This window comes from Tachyglossus aculeatus, chromosome 4 (assembly GCF_015852505.1).
Source record: "Tachyglossus aculeatus isolate mTacAcu1 chromosome 4, mTacAcu1.pri, whole genome shotgun sequence".
Lineage (NCBI taxonomy): Eukaryota > Metazoa > Chordata > Mammalia > Monotremata > Tachyglossidae > Tachyglossus > Tachyglossus aculeatus.
This window is the reverse complement of record NC_052069.1, coordinates 26,382,172-26,403,097: the sequence shown is the minus strand read 5'-3', so window position 1 is coordinate 26,403,097 and position 20,926 is coordinate 26,382,172. Positions and strand designations below refer to the sequence as shown.

The 20,926-nt window shown below is 43.8% G+C and overlaps 1 protein-coding gene and 1 non-coding gene across 2 annotated transcripts in view; one reads left to right on the top strand and one right to left on the bottom strand.

Moving 5' to 3' along the window:
- LOC119926741 (serine/threonine-protein kinase TNNI3K) overlaps window positions 1-20,926 on the bottom strand; it is a 413,409-nt gene that overhangs the window by 360,441 nt on the left and 32,042 nt on the right. The window contains exon 5 of the mRNA XM_038745086.1: window positions 10,031-10,141. Coding sequence (XP_038601014.1) covers window positions 10,031-10,141 — 111 coding nt within the window. The remainder of the gene's footprint in view (window positions 1-10,030; window positions 10,142-20,926) is intronic.
- On the top strand, window positions 545-682 carry LOC119927486. The gene has a single exon (XR_005450483.1). It is a non-coding gene; the product is annotated as a small nucleolar RNA SNORA7 (small nucleolar RNA).

The following is a 20,926-nucleotide window of genomic DNA, read 5'->3' as shown; positions in this document are numbered from 1 at the left end:
GATCTGCTACTTGTCTGCTGTGTGACCTCGGGCAAGTTACTTAATTTCTCTGTGCCTCGGTTTCCTCATCTGTAAGATGAGGATAAAATGCCTTTTCTCCCGCTCTCTCTGACTATAATCCCCTTTGAGGGACAGAGATGGTGCCTGATCTCATTAGCTTTTATCTACCCCAGGGTTTAGCACAGTGCTTGGCCCAAATCCTGGCTCCACCAATTGTCAGCTGTGTGACTTTGGGCAGGTCCCTTCGCTCCGCTGTGCCTCAGTTACCTCATCTGTATAATGGGGATGAAGACTGTTAGCCCCCCGTGGGACAACCTGATCACCTTGTAACCTCCCCAGTGCTTAGAACAGTGCTTGGCACATAGTAAGCGCTTAATAAATGCCATTATTATTATTACTTCATATATGCCACTGAAAAAAAATAGCTCTGAACACTCATAAACTCTATCACTTCTTCCTATCAGTGATCTATTCAGTTTCCTCTCCCCACTACAGGATTGTAAAATCCTTGAGGACAGGGAATACGTCTGATAATTCTAGTATATCCCTCTCAGGGTCGCACCTGGAGAGTTTCCAGTCCTCTTCCAGTCTCGGCTAAAGAAGGAAGAGTCAAGCAGAGGCCTACCCATCCCATTCCTAGCTTGGCCAGTGGCTAGCGAGTGGCAGGCAATCGGCTACGAGTCAAAACTCCCCTGTGCCGGGCAGAAGCGGCGTGGGAGAGAGTTGAGGGCGGAGACTCACGTTTACTGCGCGGAAGGCAGGAATGGCAAACTGCTTCCGTATTTTTACCAAGAAAACTCTATGTATACACTATCGGAACGATTGCAGATGGAGAGCGGAAACGACCCGATGGTATAAGACGAGACAATTCTAGTATACTCTTCCAAGCACTCAGTACAGGGCTCTGTAAGCAATCAATCAATCAATCAATCATTATTGAGCTGTTTGTGCTGAGCGTGGCGCTGAGCACTTGGAAGAGGACAATAAAGTAAGTAGAGAGACTCTATGACCTCATGCAGTTTACATTCCAGAGGATTAATGCTAGGGATTGACTGTACGAGTTGGATTCTAGAGAATTTATTGGGAGAGATGTGTTGGAGGAGTTGGGATTTTAGGAGGGATATGAATGTGGGGAGGGCTGTGATCTGTCTGCTGAGGGGTAGGAGGGAATAACAAGCTGGGGGACAGTGTGAGTGAGGGGAGGGAGGCAGGAGACTTTGAGAATGAGGTACAATAAAAAAAGGTTAGATTGGGAGGAGCAAAGCTGGGCGGTAGTGGGTAGAGAGAGCAACCATGTAAGACTGGGAGAAATGGGAAGAAATCAAGTCAATCCGGAGGAGTTTCGACTTCAGCTAAATTGAAAAGGACAGCCAACGGGTGTTCCCTCTACATAATCTGTAGTGTTGCTATTGGAAACTGATTCTTGGGATGATGATGTTGATGATGATGATGGCAGCGTGGCTCTGGAAAGAGCACGGGCTTTGGAGACAGAGGTCATGGGTTTGAATCCCAGCTGTGCCAGTTGTCAGCAGTGTGACTTTGGGCAAGTCACTTAACTTCTCTGTGCCTCAGTTCCCTCATCTGTAAACTGGGGATTAAGATGGTGAGCCCCCCGTGGGACAACCTGATCACTTTGTAACCTCCCCAGCACTTAGAACAGTGCTTTGCACATAGTAAGTGCTTAATAAATGCCATTATTATTATTATTATTATTATTATTATTAAGCACTTACTATGTGCCAAGCACTGTTCTAAGCACTAGGGTTGATACAATAGTAATAATAATAATAATAATAATAGCATTTATTAAGCACTTACTATGTGCAATGCACTGTTCTAAGTGCTGGGGAGGTTACAAGGAGGTTACAAGGTAATGAGGTTGTCCCACGTGGGGCTCACATTCTTAATCCCCATTTTACAGATGAGGTAACTGAGGCACAGAGAAGTTAAGTGACTGGCCCAAAGTCACACAGCTGACAAATGGCGGAGCAGGGATTAGAGCTCACGACCTCTGGCTTCCAAGCCTGACTCTTTCCACCCGAGCCATGGTGCTTCTCTGGATGGAAGAATGGATGGATGGACCATTTTGTGATCTTATGTTTGAGGAACTGTGGACTGCTAGTCTCTCCACAGAGGCAAGCAGGAAACACTTAGCAGTAATAATAATAATAATAATAATAATAATAATAATAATGATAATAATAATAATAATGGCATTTATTTAGCCCTTACTATGTGCAAAGCACTGTTCTGAATGCGGGAGAGGATACAAGGTGATAAGGTTGTCCCACGTGGGGCTCACAGTCTTCCTCCCGATTTTACAGATGAGGTAACTGAGGCACAGAGAAGTTAAGTGACTTGCCCAAAGTCACACAGCTGACAATTGGCGGAGTCGGGATTTGAACCCATGACCTCTGACTCCAAAGCCCGGGCTCTTGTCCAGTGAGCCACGCTGCTTCTCTGTAAAAGCAGTAATTGGGCTTTTACAGTCCCCACCATTTCCTCAGCATGTACGCACACACATACACACCCTACAGACTGCGAGCTCGGGTTTTTTTTAATGACATTTCATTCAATCGCATTTACTGAGCGCTTACTTTGTGCAAAGCAGCACTTACTATATGTCAGGCAATGTTCTTAGCTCTGGGGTAGATACACGGCTACTTCCAGTTATCGCCCATATCCCTCCTACCATTCCTCTCTGGACACGTTGAATGAGTTGTCTATACCTGCTGCCTCAAGTTCCACTCCTCCAATACTTTCTTTTATCCCTCCCATCTGGTTTCCATCCCCTTCACTCCACAGAAACAGCCCTCTCAGAGGTCACAAATGATCTCCTTCTTGCCAAATTCAACAACCTCTACTCCAATCAAATCCTCCTTGACATCTCAGCTGCTTTTGACACTTTCTACCACCCCCTTCTCCTGGAAACATTATCTAACCTCGGCTTCACTTCAAGCGCTTAGTACAGTGCTCTGCACACAGTAAGCGCTCAATAAATACGATTGATTGATTGATTCACTGACACTGGCCTCTCCTGGTTTTCCTCCTAGCTCTCTGGCCGCTCATTCTCAGTCTCTGCTTCCTCCCATCCCCTATCATCTGTGTGGGCCCCTCAAGGTTCAATTCTCGGTTCCCTTCTATTTTCCGTCGACACCCAATTCTTTGGAGAACTCATTGATTCATATCACTTCAACAGCATGGCTCAGTGGAAAGAGCCCGGTCTTTGGAGTCAGAGGTCATGGGTTCAAACCCCGGCTCCGCCAATTGTCAGCTGTGTGACTTTGGGCAAGTCACTTCACTTCTCTGGGCCTCAGTTACCTCATCTGTAAAATGGGGATTAAGACTGTGAGCCCCCCGTGGGACAACCTGATCACCTTGTAACCTCCCTAGTGCTTAGAACAATGATTTGCACATAGTAAGCGCTTAATAAATGCCATCATTATTATTATTATTCCCCCTTCTAGACTGTGAGCCTGTTGTTGGGTATGGACCATCTCTATATGTCGCCAATTTGTACTTCCCAAGCACTTAGTATAGTGCTCTGCACACAGTAAGCGCTCAATAAATACAATTGAATGAATGAATGAACTACCACCTCTATACTGATGATTCCCAAATCTAAACTCCAGCCCTGATCTCTCTCCCTCTCTGCAGTCTCACCTTTCCTCCTGCCTTCAAGACATCTCAATTTGGATGTCCTGCCTTCACCTCAAACTTAATTTGTCTGAAACAGAACTCCTTGTCTTCCCACATAAACCCGGTCCTTCTCCTGACTTTCCCAGCACCACCATCCTTCCTGCCTTACACACCTGTAACGTTGGCATTATTCTTGACTTCCCTCTCAATAAATGCACATAATCTATCATTCAGTCCCATCTATTCAACTTCAACGGCATAGCTAAAAATCCATCCTTTCCTCTCCATCCAAGCTGCTACCACGTTAATCCAATCACTTATCCTATCCCACCTTGATTACTGTATGAGCCTCCTTGCTGACCTCCCAGCCTCCTGTCTCTCCCTACTTGATACTTCACTGCAGTCCATACTTCACTCTAATGCCCGGATCGTTTTCCTACAGAAACATTTAATCCATGTTTCCCCATTCCTCAAAAACCTCCGGTGGTTGCCATCCACCACCACATCTAACAGAAATTCCTTACAATCTGTGTTAAAGCACTCAATCACCTTGCCCCTGCTTTCTCACACCTCACTACTCTTCTACTATAACATAGCCTGTGCAATTCACTCCTCTAGAACCAACTTAATCACCGTACCTCTGTGTCATCTATCTCAGCACTGACCTCTCATTCATTCATTCAATCAATCGTATTTATTAATCGCTTACTGTTTGCAGAACATTGCACTGTGTCTTGGGAAAGTACAATACAACATTAAACAGTGATGATGATGATGGGAACATTGCACTATGTCTTGGGAAAGTGCAATACAACATTAAACAGTGATGATGATGACGGTATTTGTTAATCTCTTACTATGTGCCAAGCACTGTTCTAAACGCTGGGGTAGATACAAGGTAATCAGGTTGTCCCACTTGTGGCTCACAGTCTTCGTCCCCATTTTACAGATGAGGTAACTGAGCACAGAGAAGTTAAGTGCCTTGCCCAAAGTCACACAGCTGGTAAATGGTGGTGCCTGGATTAGAACCCATGACCTCTGACTCCCAAGCCCGGGCTCTTTCCACTAAGCCATGCTGCTTCTCTGCATTCCCTGCCCACAGTGAGCTCACAGTCTAGAGGAGTGGAGACAGACATCAATAGAAATAAATAAAATATGACTGACTGACTGAGAGACCAGGTGGCTTTTGCCCACCTTCCCTGCTGCAAGCCAATCCTCCAGGAAATGAAAACATCCCACTGTTTGTCCCCATCCCTGTTCTGACTGTAGGGAGAACCCCACCCTGCCTCAGTGTCCCCACCTCACCCCATCTTCTCCAGCAGTGCCAAAACTAAGTCCACTCAGGAAAAGGAATAGCCATTTTGTAAAACAAATGGTCAATATTGGGGAAACTCGCCAAACAGGAGGATCCCTGTCCATAAGGTAGCATTGGCTTCTTGGAAACTTTCCGTGCACATTCCCCAGCCCTCCCTTTTCTCCCCCAGTTCCTTCTCACAGCAAATACAACCTCCCTTCCTCTCTCGCACCTCAATTCCATTTCCAGCCCCTCTCCATTCCTGCTACACAGTAAAATGAGTAAGTTTCCCAAGTGGAAGTGTGAATTAGTTTCTAGAATAGGAAGTCAAACAGAAACATCAGTCAAACCTGAAGGTAAACTATTCGCAAGCAAATCACTGGTCATTCCACCCACCTGCCCTGCCTTTTCAAGCACAACGTGGAAAGGAAGAACAATGACCACAAAGCAGTGTCTAGAAGGAACATTTAAAAACTTGCATATAAATAAAATGCGTAAAAACTGTCCGAAGAGGAGGGTACACACATCCTGAAATGTTTAATTCCGGCAATGTTTTTAAACTGCTATAAATGTGACTATAGGATTTATGGAGCTGTCAGCCTCATCGTCATTTAATGGTCAAACATAACCTCCTAAGACAAAAAATGTATTTGTCCATTGAATAATAAGATGATGGCAATGTACTTTTCAAATAGAAATCTCTGTATGAAATGGGTCACATTGTAGAATAACAAGTCCAACTGTCCCATCCAAGGGTAGAGTATTCTGGACTGTGAGCCTACTGTGGAGAGGGACTGTCTCTATTTGTTGCTGAATTGTACTTTCCAAGCACTTAGTACAGTGCTCTGCACACAGTAAGTGCTCAATAAATATGACTGAATGAATGAATGAGAAGCAGCGTGGCTCAGTGGAAAGAGCCCAGGCTTTGGAGTCAGAGGTCATGGGTTCAAATCCCGGCTCCACCAGTTGTCAGCTGTGTGACTTTGGGCAAGTTACTTTACTTCTCTGTGCCTCAATTCCCTCATCTGTAAAATGGGGATTAAGACTGTGAGCCCCCTGTGGGACAACCTGATCACCTTGTAACCTCCCCAGAGCTTAGAACAGTGCTTTGCACATAGCTTCTAGACTGTGAGCCCACTGTTGGGTAGGGACTGTCTCTATATGTTGCCAACTTGTACTTCCCAAGTGCTTAGTACAGTGCTCTGCACACAGTAAGCGCTCAATAAATACAATTGATTGATTGTAAGCACTTAATAAATGCCATTATTATTATTATTATTATCAATATTATGTACAGTAGAGAGCCCACAGAGCTTGTAGGGGGGGTCACAGGCAAGGTCGGGCAGAGAGAGGGACAGGAAGAAGGGGTCTCTTCACTCCAGGTTGGGACATTGAACCCTTCCAAGTGACAGAGACCAGTGAGAGAAGCCAGCAAGTGCCAGGGAGGTTGAGCCTGGGTTTATTTGGGTAGCAGAGAACTAAATGTAGGGCTGACAGAGGTGAGAAAGTCCAACGATTTGTTCTGAAACACAATCTCTGTCCCGGGGAAGGGGCAGGAGACAGAAGGAGGGGAGCTGAGCACGAACCAACCCAGGTTTGAGGGAGCTGAAAGCAGAGCTATGTGGGTCCTGGAGTAGAAACTGTCATGGAGGCCTATAGTAGAAGAGTCAAGACTGAGAGTGGTACATTACTTGTCATAATTATTATCAACATTTTTTAAGCACTTACTACATGCCGACCACTGTCCTAAGTGATGAGATATACACAAGATACTCAGATTGAACATAGTCCCTGGGCTACATGGCGCTCACAATCTTATCTTATCCCAACTCTACAGATGAAGAAACTGAGGTACACTTAGATTCCGTGACTGGGTCAAGGTGACCCAGCTAGTCAGCATTGGAACTAGAATTAGAATCCAAGTTTCCTGACTTCCAGTACCAAGCTCTTACCTTTACTTCTCTGTGCCTCAGTTTCCTCATCTGTAAAATCAGGACTCAGTACCTATTCTCCTTCCTACTTAGACACTGATCCCCAAGTAGGACAGAGACTGCTTATGTTGTATCTACTCCAGTATTTAGTACAGTATTTGGCACATAGTTAAGATTAATACCTGCTTTGTTTTGTTGTCTGTCTCCCCCTTCTAGACCATGAGTCTAGACTGTGAGCCCACTGTTGGGTAGGGACCTTCTCTATATGTTGCCAAATTGTACTTCCCAAGCGCTTAGTACAGTGCTCTGCACACAGTAAGCGCTCAATAAATATGATTGAATGAATGAATGAGCCCATTGTTGGGTAGAGACCGTCTGTATATGTTGCTGATTTGTACTAAGAGCTTAGTACAGTGCTCTGCACACAGTAAGTGCTCAATGAATATGATTGAATGAATGAATGAATGAATACTACAATTTTTATTATTAGTCCACATTGCTTCACATACCTTATGTAAGTACTAACTCGTGCACACATGTACCTTTTTTCCATTTTACTATCTGAAATTTACTTTAGCATCTGTCTTCCCTGCAAGAATGTCAGTTCCTTAAGGGCAGGGACCAAGTCCACTAACTGTTGTTTTCTCCCAATCAATCAATCAATCAATCGTGCTTATTGAGCGCTTACTGTGTGCAGAACACTGTACTAAGTGCTTGGGAAGTACTAGTTGGCAACATATAGAGACAGTCCCTACCCAACGGTGGGCTCACAGTCTAAAAGGGGGGAGACAGAGAACAAAACCAAACATACTAACAAAATAAATAGAATAGATATGTACAAGTAAAATAAATAAATAAATAAATACAGTAATAAATATGTACCAACATATATACACATATACAGGTGCTGTGGGGAAGGGAAGGAGGTAAGATGGGGGGATGGAGAGGGGGACGAGGGGGAGAGGAAGGAAGGGGCTCAGTCTGGGAAGGCCTCCTGGAGTCTAGCACAGTGTTCTGCACATAGTACAAGCTCAATAAATACCATTGACTGAAAGAATAGTAGCTTGGTAAACCTGTCTGCCCCACAGGCCTTCTGAGAATCCCTTCCCACCCTCTGGAAAGACCCACAAGAGCAAGAACTCTTCCTGCAACACAACAGAAAAATCCTATCCCACTGCTCTCTTCCTCCACCCTCCCTCTAGGGCCTGCAATAATCCTTACCAGTATCAGCCTTTCCCTGGAACCCCCCAGCCCCTAAAAATAAAAAAAGCCAACAACAAAAAAACAACTTTATCATTCAATCTGTCAAACAGTGGCATTCATTGAAGTCTTACGTGCGCAGAGCTCTGTTCTAAATGCTTTGGAGAGAACAATAGGGCGGGTAGACACAATCCCTTCCCTTAAGGAGCTTATTGTAATATCGACTTCTTAATCAATCACTGGTACAGGTGAAGAAACCTAGGCATCCAGAGGTTATGTGACTTGACCAAGCTGACCCAGCCGGCCAACGGTGGAATGGAACGGGATGGAAGTCAGATGGGGAGGAAAGGGTGGATTTCAGCAATGTTGAGGAGGCTGAACGGATAGGATTTGGTGACATAATGTATATGTGGGGTAAATGAGAGATAGGAATCGAGGGTCATACCAAAGTTATTGGCTTGTGAGACAGGGAGGATGGTGGCACTGTCTAGAGTGATGGGAAAGTCAGGGGAGAAGATAGGGCAATGGAAATGTACATAAAGGCTCTGGGGCTGAGGGTAGGGTGAATAGCATGTGCTTAAAGGGTAAGAGCCAAGTGCAATGTGATGCAAAATGAAGAGGGACTAGGGGAGATGAGGGTGCAGTTGGTGAGGGCCTCTTGGAGGAAATGTGAAGGAAGATTGAAGCCCAGGTGGAATTCCCACTGAAGAATCTGAGTCATCATGGGAGCAGAATGGGCTTCCCATTAGAATATAGAAGAAGGGAAGAAGATAGTGGATGTGGTTTTGGAGCCAGCGTGGGCACAGAAGAGCAGAAACAGGGAGTCAAATGGGAGTGCCAGTGATAGGGGAAAAGCTATCTGGGTGTCCGTGGTCCATCAGACACCAGTCATCAACTACCGTTAACCATAGAAAGGGACATCTGGGCTGAGTTTTCGTTAATTTTTTCCTGGGTTTACTCACAATCTAGGATTTATCAAAATGCTTAAAGTCATACTAAGGGAGTAAATTATACAGGGCATTTGGACTACACTGACCAATTCAACTGGCTGCCAGTGGAAAGGGAAACTGGCCCCCAGTGGAAGGCAGGGGAAACAAAATAGTGTCCAAATCACCAGTCATCATTATTACTGATAATGATAGTAATATTTGTTAAGTGCTTCCTATGTGCCAGGCACTGTACTAAACGCTGGGATAGATACAAGATGATCAGTTTGGACCAGTCCCCGTACCACTTGGGGCTCACAATTCTAGCTGCAGAGGAGAGCAGAATATTTCAATTATATTCAAACCCAGAACCCTTGGAAACTGTGCCTAGTGGAAGCTCCACTCTTTGGAGTCTCCACCCAGGGGTGTGGCAGGAAAATTTATGTGGACTTCCCGAAGGAGATAATCTAATAATAATGATGATGGCATTTATTAAGTGCTTACTATATGCAAAGCACTGTTCAGGTTACAAGGTGATCAGGTTGTCCCATGGGGTTCTCACAGTCTTAATCCCCATTTTACAGATGAGGTAACTGAGGCACAGAGAAGTTAAGTGACTCGCCCAAAGTCACACAGCTGAGTCGGGATTTGAACCCATGTCCTCTGACTCCAAAGCCCATGCTCTTTCCACTGAGCCAAGCTGTGGCTTAACACTGCAGAGAAGTGTTAAGTACAGTGCCTGGCACATAGTAAGAGTTTAACAAATACTACATTTATTAATGGTATGGGAGGAAAAACGGGCAGAAATTAGCAACAGACTTCTAGTTCCTGGGCATACCACATTTTATTTGCCAGTTAGGCTATTCTCCCACCTCCAGAATGCTCATTTAGGTTTAATTTGCCTCCACAGTGCCCTGCCCTCCAAAGGAGACACAGGAGAACAGGGGCAAACAGCAGGAGACTGAGGATGATGTAAATAATCTGACAGGGCTCAGCAGCAACGCACCAGATGAAATGGTTTTCCCCAATGGAGAACTTACCTTAGGGTGACCAGCTATGGTCGCGATATGGAGAGCGGTTAAGGCACCGTATCCCACTTGTTGAACGTCCGCTCCACTGTGCAGCAGGGCTGTAATCAGTTCCACACTGTCCTGAAAGAAAACACATTATCAGTGTGACTTCTCTCGCAACAGAGGCTGCCGAGACACCGTTCGAAGTCCTATTGATTTCCTGCCTGTCAGCTGGGTCAGGTGTCGAGAAAACATAAACGTGGGTTCGTGTGTCCAGACTTTCAGCAGGCCATGGTGACAACCTCCTGAATTACTCTAGGTATGCCGCTCCCTGTCAAGGGCCTTCATTTCTGTTGGAACCTCTGCCACATCACTCTGAAAGTCAGTAATAATATTTACATAAGGTGCCATTATCTGACTCACAATTGGGCCTTGCAGGCTGAGGTTGGCCCACAGCAAGAAGGTCATTTCAAATGAGAGTATCTCAACATCCATCATTCGCCCTACGAAGAGGTCACCGGCCCATTCTTCAGGGAGCATCCTCTAAGTATATTTGTGAAGGGCTTTTAGAACGGCAGAAGAAAGTTTCCATGTAAGAAGAGAATCCTGGAAACTGGGGCAGAAGCTGTGTTGAGGCCTGCTAGGGAATCCTTGTCACTGCTCTAAATGCAATATATCATCATGATCACCATTCGTGTTTATTGACCATCTCCCAGGTGTATGATATTATATAATGAGGTTAGGTTAGGCATTTCCTATCAGTGATTATTTTTTTCTTAGGTTGACTGCCAATAGAAACTACTGTCAGGGTACAGTGGGATCTCAAGTTCTTTCTGGAAAAGCCTGGTCTGAATGCATGAAATTGATGGGACAGTGGCGAGGAGAAAGAAAGCATCCACGCTTTGAGTCGAACCCTTTAATCACTAGATATTCACTTCACACCAACCCCTCAGCACTTAGGTACTTAGGTACACTCCTTGCACTCTCTGCTTCTTCTACCTCTAATTTATTTTAATTATTTTATTTTATTTTTATTTAATTATTAATTTAATTAATTTATTTTAATATCTATAATAATAATAATGGCATTTATTAAGTGCTTACTATGTGCAAAGTACTGTTCTAAGCAATGAGGAGGTTACAAGGTGATCAGGTTGTCCCATGGGGGGCTCACAGTCTTCATCCTCATTTTACAGATGAGGTAACTGAGGCACAGTTAAGTGACTTGCCCAAAGTCACACAGCTGACAATTGGTGGAGCCTGGATTTGAACCCATGACCTCTGACTCCAAAGCTGATGCTCTTTCCACTGAGCCACACTATTTCTCTGCCTCTCCCTCTAGTCTGTAAGTTCTTTGTCTATCGACTTTACCGTCTGTACTCTCCCAAGCAGTTAGTACATAGTAAGCTCTCAATTCCTCCTCAAACTCCTTCAGTGAGTGGACTACATCTGCAGACTCCACTTCCTCTCCACTTCTCTCCTTGACTCTACCCAACCTGACATCCATCCCCTTCACCCCACAGAAACTACCCTCCCCAACGATACCAGTGATTTGTTTTTTTCCAAATCCCACAGCCTCTACTCTATCTTAATCCTCCTAGACTTCTCAGCTGCCTTTGACCCAGCGAACCACGGCCTTCTAGTGGAAACATTATCCAGGCTTCACTGAAACGGTTCTCCTCCTCTCTCTCTGGCTGCTCATTCTAAATCTCTTTTTCAGGCTCCTCTCCTGCCTCCCACCCCTTAGCTAAAGGAGTCCCTCAGGGCTCAGTTTTGGGTCCTCTTTCGTTCTCCATTTACACCCACTCCCTCGGGGAACTCATTCACTCCTATTGCTTTAATTACCATATTTATGTGGATGATTGCCAAATCTACATCTTCAAGCCTGATCTAGCCTTCTCTGCAATCTTGTATTTCCTCCTACCTTCAGAATATCTCTACCTGTATGTCCCATTGAAAATTCAAACTTAACATGTCTAAAACAGAAATCCTCACCTTCCCACAACAGTCCTGTCTTTCTCAGTGACGTTCCCATTATTCTAGATGGGACCACCACCCTCCCTGTCTCACAAACCTGTATCCTTGTTATGAGCCTCTACTTCTCTCTCTCATTCAACCGATAACCAAATCCTGTTGGTTCAACCTCCAGAACACTGCTGAAATCCGTTCTTTTCTCTCTATCCAAATTGCTGCCACATTAGTTCAAGCACATACCCTATTCTGCCTTGACAACTGCATTAGCCTCCTTGCTGACCTCCCTGCCACTTGTCTCTCCCCACTCTAGACCATACATCACTCTGCTGACTGGATCATTTTTCTAGAAAACTGTTCAGTTCATGTTTCCCCACTCCTCAAGAACTTCTTTCGGTTGCCATCCACCTCCACATCAAATGGAAACTCCTTACCAGCAGCATTAAAGCACTCGATCACTTTGCCCCATCCTATCTCACTATGCTGATTTCCTACAACAATCCAGAATTCTAGCTTCAATCCTTTAGCACCAATCTATTCTCTCTATCGTAAGCTCATTTATCTTGCTACCAATCTCTCCTCCACTTCCTGCCTCTGGCCTGAAATTCACTCTCCCTTCATATACAACAGACCATCATCTTCCCCACCTTCAAAGCCTTAATAAAATCACAACTCATCCAAGAGGGTTTCCCTAACTAAGCCCTCATTTCCTCTACTTCTTTTCCCTCTGCCTCACCCTTGAACATGGATTCATATCCTCTATTGACCCCTCCCTCAGCCCCACAATATTTCTGTACATAGCCATAATTTATGCATATTAATTTCTGTCTCCCTTTCTAGACTGTAAGCTTCTTGTTGGCAGGGAATGCACCAACTCTGTTATATTGTACTCACCCAAAAGCTTTAATACAATGCTTTGCACACAGTAAGTGCTCAATAAATACAATTGATTAAAAATCATTAATTGATTGAATTGGAGTGGGGAGAGTAGAAGAGCTTTGAAGAGTACAAGTTCATGAGTAGCTGCGTGGCTCAGTGGAAAGAGCATTAGCTTGGGAGTCAGAGATCATGGGTTCAAATCTCAGCTCTGCCAATTGTCAGCTGTGTGACTTTGGGCAAATCACTTAACTTCTCTGGGTCTCAGCTGCCTCATTTGTAAAATGGGGATTAAGACTGTGAGTCCCATGTGGGACAACCTGATCACCTTGTTTCTTCACCAGCACTTAGAACAGTGCTTTGCATATAGTAAGCACTTAACAAATGCCATCATCATTATTATTATGAGAAGTACCATGGTCTAGGGGAAAGAGCACTAAACCCAGCTCCACCACTTGCTTACTGTTTGACCTTAAGTAAGTCACTTAACTTCTCTGTGCTTCAGTTACCTCAATTTTAAAATGGGGATTAAATCCTATTCCCCCCAGTTTAGACTCTGAGCCCCATGTGGGACCGGGACTACGTCAAACCTGATTTTCCGAATCTACCCAAGTGCTTAGTACGGTGTTTGGCACACAGCAAATGTTCGATAAATACCATAATTAACAAGTACCATAAGTAAATTCATAACTGATAGATTTGACTGGTGGGGTTTATGGTTTGGGATGCTGGGAATCAACCTGAAAAGCCTTGCTGGAGAAGGTGGGCTGTAAGAAAGGCTTTGAATATGGGGAGGACTGTGGTCTGATTTGTGCGGGAGGGAGTTCAAATCAGAGGAACAGCTTTATCAAGGGGATTGAGGGAGAAAGTCAAGAACATGGACAGCTAGAATGTAAGTTTGGGAGGAACAAAAGAGAGAGGGGTGGGATGTAATAGGTGGAAAGAACAATTATATGAAGTGGGGTGAGTTGATGGAGAATTTTAAAGCTAACTGTGAAGAATTTTCCTTTGTTGAGGAAGGATACTAGATTCAGGGAAAGTTCTGAGGAAGAGAGTCTTATGCTGAAAGACACTTCAGGAAGACAATCCTCACAGCAAAATGCGGTTTAGGTTGGAGAAGGGAGAAACTGGCAAAGAGGCCAACCTGATACAATCATCTATCTTCACCTGTGACCCAAATTTATACTAAAGTGGTCAAGCTGTTTGGGTGGGGAAAGGAAGGGGCAGATCCAGGAAATGCTGGGGGTCCTCATCTTCCCCATTAGATTCTAAGCCCTTGGCGGAGAGGGAACGTGTTTTGCTTCTGTTGTACTTTTCCAAGGACTTCACAGTCAGTAAGAAATCAGTAAATATGGTTGACTCCAAGTGCCTCCTTTCTTGCTCTAAGCAAACAAGGAGCAGCTCAGAAGTAGTCACAGCTGAGGTGGCTGGCAGTGATATGGATAAAATGAAGCTGATGGTATTTGTTTAAGCACTTACTATGTGCCTGACACTGTACTAAATGCTGGGGTGGATATAAGCAAATCATTCTCACCTGTCCCGCTGTCGACCCCCAGCCCACATCCTTTCCGTGGCCTGGAATGCTGTCCCTCCACACATCCGCCAAGCTAGCTCTCTTCCTCCCTTCAAAGCCCTACTGAGAGCTCACCTCCTCCAGGAAGCCTTCCCACACTGAGCCCCCTTTTTCCTCTCCTCCTTCCCATCCCCCTCCGCCCTACCTCCTTCTCCTCTCCACAGCAACTGTATATATATTCATACATATTTCTCTATTTATTTTACTTGTACATATTTACTATTTTGTTAGACTGTGAGCCCACTGTTGGGTAGGGACCATCTCTATATGTTGCCAACTTGTACTTCCCAAGAGCTTAGTACAGTGCTCTGCACACAGTCAGCGCTCAATAAATACTATTGAATATGATTGATTGAATGTGCATATAGCTTTAACGCTATTTGTTCTGACTATTTTGACACCTGTCTACATGTTTTGCTTTGTTGTCGGTCTCCCCCCTTCTAGACTGTGAGCCCGCTGTTGGGTAGGGACCATCTCTATATGTTACCGACTTGTACTTCCCGAGCGCTTAGTACAGTGCTATGCACACAGTAAGTATTCAATAAATACGATTGAATGAATAAATGAATGAATGAGTTGAACACAGTCCCTGTCCCAGGTGGGGCTCACAGTCTCAATCCCTATTTTACAGATGAGGCAACTGAGGCCCAGAGAAGTGAAGTGACTTGCCCAAGGTCACACAGCAGACAAGAGGCAGAGATGGGAATAGAACCAAAGACCTTCTGTCTCCCAGGCCCATGTTCTATCCACTATTCGTGTATCCTGCGCTCTAACTAGTACTGCTTAGAAGCTATTTCTCTGCCTCCCACTCTTCAGCTGTGACTCACTGCTCAATCCTTCAAGGCTCAGGTGTGGATTCCTGTCTACTCTCTCTTTCATCTGCAACTCCCACCTCCACCCAGATGATCCCCAAATTCTGTCCGATCTCAAATGTCCTACTGCCTTCCGGACTTGGATGTCAAACCGATATCTCAAATTTAACATTTCCAAAATAGGATTCCTCGTTTTACCACCCAAGCTCTATCCTCCCCATGACTTTCCCATCACTGTAGAAACTACTTCCCCCTCCCTGTCTCATAAGCAGGGTGGGGAAGCAGCCTGGCTCAGTGGAAAGAGCATGGGCTTTGGAGTCAGAGGTCATTGGTTCACATCCCAGCTCCACCACTTGTCAGCTGTGTGACTTTGGACAAGTCACTTAACTTCTCTGTGCCTCAGTTGCCTCATTTGTAAAATGGGGATGATGACTGTGAGCCCCCCATGGGACAACCTGTCACCTTGTAAACTCCCCAGCGCTTAGAACAGTGCTTTGCACATACTCCCTTCAAGGCCCTGCTGAGAGCTCCCCTCCTCCAGGAGGCCTTCCCAGACTGAGCCCCTTCCTTCCTCTCCCCCTCATCCCCCTCTCCATCCCCCCATCTTACCTCCCTCCCTTCCCCACAGCACCTGTATATATGTATATATGTTTGTACATATTTTTTTACTCTATTTATTTATTTATTTCTACATATTTATTCTATTTTATTTTGTTATTATGTTTGGTTTTGTCTCTGTCTCCCCCTTTTAGACTGTGAGCCCACTGTTGGGTAGGGACTGTCTCTATATGTTGCCAATTTGTACTTCCCAAGCGCTTAGTACAGTGCTCTGCACATAGTAAGCGCTCAATAAATACGATTGATGATGATGATGATGATGATGATGACTAAGCGCTTAATAAATATCATTATTATTATTATTATAAGGCCACCAACTTGGCATTAACCATGATTCAACTTTTTCATTCAACCTCCATATTCAACCAATCACCAAACCCTAAATACGTGGGTGTATGTGAGTGTGTGTGTCTGAGCATGTATGTACATGAGTAGTGGTTGTGTGTGATGATTAAACCGGGCAGATCCAACAAACATTAGGAAGTTGCAAACTCAGGCTAGAAATCCTGAAGTCAGCAATTCTTCCTGATGGACTGATGATCTATTTCCTCCACCCCGTGCAACTCGGTAGCTTCATGGAAGTCCCCAGGATACAGTCTGTGAAGTTAAAGGGGAGTATAGGATCACCAGCCCACCCAAGTAAGCAAGGAAGCAATTCCACAGACAGCCCAGCCCTCTCCCCACAAGCCCAATTAAACATTTTTCAGCCCTGCCATCTTGGGAAAAGTATTATTATCACGACCCCTTTCTTTAAGGTGAAAATAAGTCTGATAACATCAGTGCCATTAAATAAAAGGGAACACCCATGGATTTCCTTTTACTATCTTTCAAGACACTCCTAGGTTCATCTTGAGAAGACCCATTATACATTAGTTATGGTACATGCTTATCGAGCACATACTCTGTGCCAAGCACTATGCCATCCCCAGGGTATATACAAGCTGATCATATTGAATACAATGCTGTCCCACATAACCCTCACAATATGAAAGGTAAGGAGAGAGGGTATGTTATCCCTGTTTTATAGAAGAGGAATGTTGACCAGGGTCACACAGCAGGCCAGTGGCAGAGCCGGAATTAGAACCAGTCAGTGGTATTTACTGGCACTTAATAATAATAATAACAATGATGATGATGGTATTTATAAAGTGCTTACTATGAGCAAAGCACTGCTGTAAGTGCTGGGGAGGTTACAAGGTGATCAGGTTGTCCCACGGGGGGTTCAAAGTTTTAATCTCCATTTTACAGACAAGGTAACTGAGGCACAGAGAAGTTAAATGTTTTGCCTAAAGTCACACAGCTGACACTTGGTGGAGCCGGGATTTGAACCCATGACCTCTAACTCCAAAGCCCGTGCTCTTTCCACTGAAACACGCTGCTTCTCCACTTTACTATGGACTATACTTGGGGAAGTACAATATAACAGAGTTGGGAGACGTTCCCTGGAGCTCACACTCCTCTGATTGCCAGACCTCTGCTCTTTCTACTAGATCATTCTGTGCCATGCCCAGGGTTAGATGCCTGAAATTATTCCCGGTGGCAAAACTAAATTACAATTTCCATCCTGTGGGCTTGATACCCTTACCACTGGAATCACATTGTTCCATCTGATCTTCCTCTTTGTAAAGCCACAAAAGGACAGCAACTTGTGGAAAAGTAAAAGTGGGAGTGTCTCCTTTGGGACCTTAGGCCAAACGGCTGTGAGACCTGTCCCTAAGAAACCCTCATTAGCAGTCACCCTAACCCTAGAGGAACCTGCTTATTTTGAAGGTGCCATTGCAATTGCCAATTCTCAATAGGTAAACTGGGGTAAGGAGGTTAGAGGGATGTTGCCAGAGTTCATAAAACAGCTTAGAGGCAAGGTTGATTAGGTGAATGAGAACACAAATTTTTTATAGTATTTGTTAGTTGCTCACTAAGTGCCAGGCCCTGAACTAAGTTCTAGGAGAGACAGAAGCTAATCAGGTTAGACACAGTCCATGTCCCACATGGTGCTCCCCATTTTACAGATGAGGTAACTGAGGCCCAGGGAAGTTAAGTGACTTCCACAAGAATACGTAACAGACAAGTGGCGGAGCCAGGATTAGAACGCAGGTCCTTCTGATTCCCAGCCCATCAGGCCATGTTGCTCTCTATGTTCCCCATTTCCATATTTCCCCTCATCGTGATGTTTCCTGTTACTTGAACACTAAGTAAAGTCAGAAGACTGGGAAGGTATTACTTTTGCCCCTAATATAGACCTATCCCTGCTCTCATGGATGAATTTCGAAAGTCAGCTACATAGTGAACTCATATTTGATATCAAATCTATGCATTATGCATTATGACTGCAAGTATTAGAGTGAGCTTCAAAATGCAGCATGTAAATAACCTTACCTTTTCTAAAGAAGTGTGGAGGCCAATAAGGATTGAATGAGAAATGATTTCCAAGGGAATTATCTGGTTTTTTCTTTATGTGACCTCAGGCCAAATTTACATCATTATTTTTTAATGTGCCACACACAGGCACTCTACGGATGGAATGGATAAGTTCTCAGACACAGACTTAAGGACAACATTTTATCTAATCACTTGCAGATGTAAGCTGAACCCTGGGAGTAGCAAAGCCCAGACCTGTTGCGGAAGAATTAAATACAGAAAGAGAGGTAGAATATCTTCTTGGTCAGAGAGAGAGAGAGTCAGAAAGAAGTTGGAAAAAAATGAATCTGATTGAAATACACCCTTGTAAAGCCTTGCACCAGAGACTGGGAATTAGGTCATCGGTGTAGTAGTAGCAGTTGTCGTTGTCATCATCATGGCCACGATATTTATTGAGCACTTCCTGGGTGCAATGTACTTTAATGAGCACTGGGAAAACTAAGACGGAAACACAAGACACAGACACTTTTTCCTGGACCTAAAAAAACACAAAAGACATAAGCCTACCTAGTAGCCACTTACATTCCAAAATTTCAAGAAACACCAAAGACCAATTATTTTAGCCCGTCTCCCCGTGCTAGACTGTAAGCTCCTTAAGGGCAAAAATCATGTCTTTTTACATTTTAGGACTTACTCAAGTGCTTAGTACAGTGTCCTGCACACAGAATACATATTTCTTACAGGATCACACAAAATGTAACTATATTCCATACATTAATACTGTGTTTAATATATTCATATGGTTTGAGACAATTGAAGGAGTATTTTGTATTTGTTAATGTTAACAAATTGTTAACATTGTTAACATTGTTAACAATACAAGTGTTTTGTATTTGTTAATATTTGTTACAGTTTTTTCTATGAGAAATTATACTTCCATCCTAGTGCTCTTGTGCTTAACATTCTATATTTATGGAACCTTGGCAAGTCACTTAACTACTCTGTGCCTCAGATATCTCATCTGCCAAATGGGAATTAAAGCTGTGAGCCCCGTGTGGGACATGGGCCGTGTCCAATTTGTACTTCCCAAGCGCTTAGTACAGTGCTCTGCACACAGTAAGCGCTCAATAAATATGATTGATGATGATGATGATTAGCTTGTATCTACCCAAGTGCTTAGTACATGCAAGTAATTAAGAATAACATAAAAATCAATCAACCAATCAAACAAAACAATTGGGAGCACTAACCATAATATAGCAGATGAGAGAGAGGGAGGGAGGGAGAGAGAGAGAGAGAATATGAGAGGAAGAGGAAGAAAAGGATATGGGGAGAGCAGGGGTTGGGAGGGAAGGAGATTAAGATTGTGAGCCCCAAGTGGGATAGAGATTGTGTCCAACCTTGTATCTACCCTAGTGCTTAGCACAGTGCCTGACACATAGTAAGCACTTAACAAATACTACAATTATTATTTATTATTATTATTATTATTGAGAGAGGGAAAGGGTGGAAGAGGGAGGTGTTCATCATATGTAAATACAATACTATTTTAGCATGACACTCCATGGAACCTTGAGACACACTTCTTGATTCTCTTAAGCTACCAACAATGGTAACTGCATACTTTTATTTGAAGAAGTAATGAAAACAGTTGCACAGCTCAGACAAAATTCAGGTTTCTTATAGGGCAAAGCTCTGTGCAGGTTTTCTGTTTCGAAGTATTGCTTTCCAGGCTTTAAAATTTAATGGATGGAACTTTCCTCATGCATAATAGTCCTCCCCGGTGAAATAATCCATTAACTGGAGTAAGAAACTGTTCATGGAGAGTCTGTCCAACACCAGCCTCATGTTGGAATAATTCAAATTATATTCATAAGCAAGAAACCCACTGTTAGGGGAGGATAGTAGTAAGGAAGTCAGTGCTTGACTGTGATTGAGGATGCTTATGAAAATTCAAAGGGAGACTCTGGCTGATTCCAGTTTCATAGTAAGTGAATTTGTTCCATATACTTTTCTGTTTCATAATTACCTTATAGGAGACATCTATCCATGCCTATACTGGATATGTTGCTCCAATAAGCATTATTGTAGGGGAATAGCCTTTTTTGTCTACATGCACAAATATTTGGCATGCGTGTGTGGCTATCACAATATATGGTTCAGACCAGTCTCCAACCAGCTCCTTTATTATGAGATCAAATGTCTTATAGTTGTCAAAGTGGCCATTAGTGAGTGAAGTTAATCAGATATGCAAAAAAGGGCTTTCCTCTTTGAAATATTGTACTTCAAAGTCTTTCTTCTTCCTTCCCCTCCTAGTGATCAATATTTATGGGAAGAAGAAAAGGCTTGATTAATCTCAGAAACTGAATTTTGGGTTTTGTGCAAATTTAAAAGGGATCCTTAGATTTAAGGAGATGCCATTAAGCTAATAGTGCCAGTTCTCTGATGTGCTCCCTAAGAAGTGAAGGCTTGGGGACATTTTCTTTATAAATCAGGTTCTTTTGGTCCTATATTTTCTGACTTGGCAAATGAAGCTCTGCCGACAAGAAAAGAAAACAAGGACGGTTTTAATAGCGGCAGGCAAGCTTTTAAATAAAGCTCTCACTGGGACCCGCCATTAGAAAGGTAAAGGATTCTGGTAGGTGAATAACAGAGGTTTTGCTCCTTTTGGGCTGGGTTAAATATGGCCTTACGTGTTGGCAAAGGGCCAGACTCTCC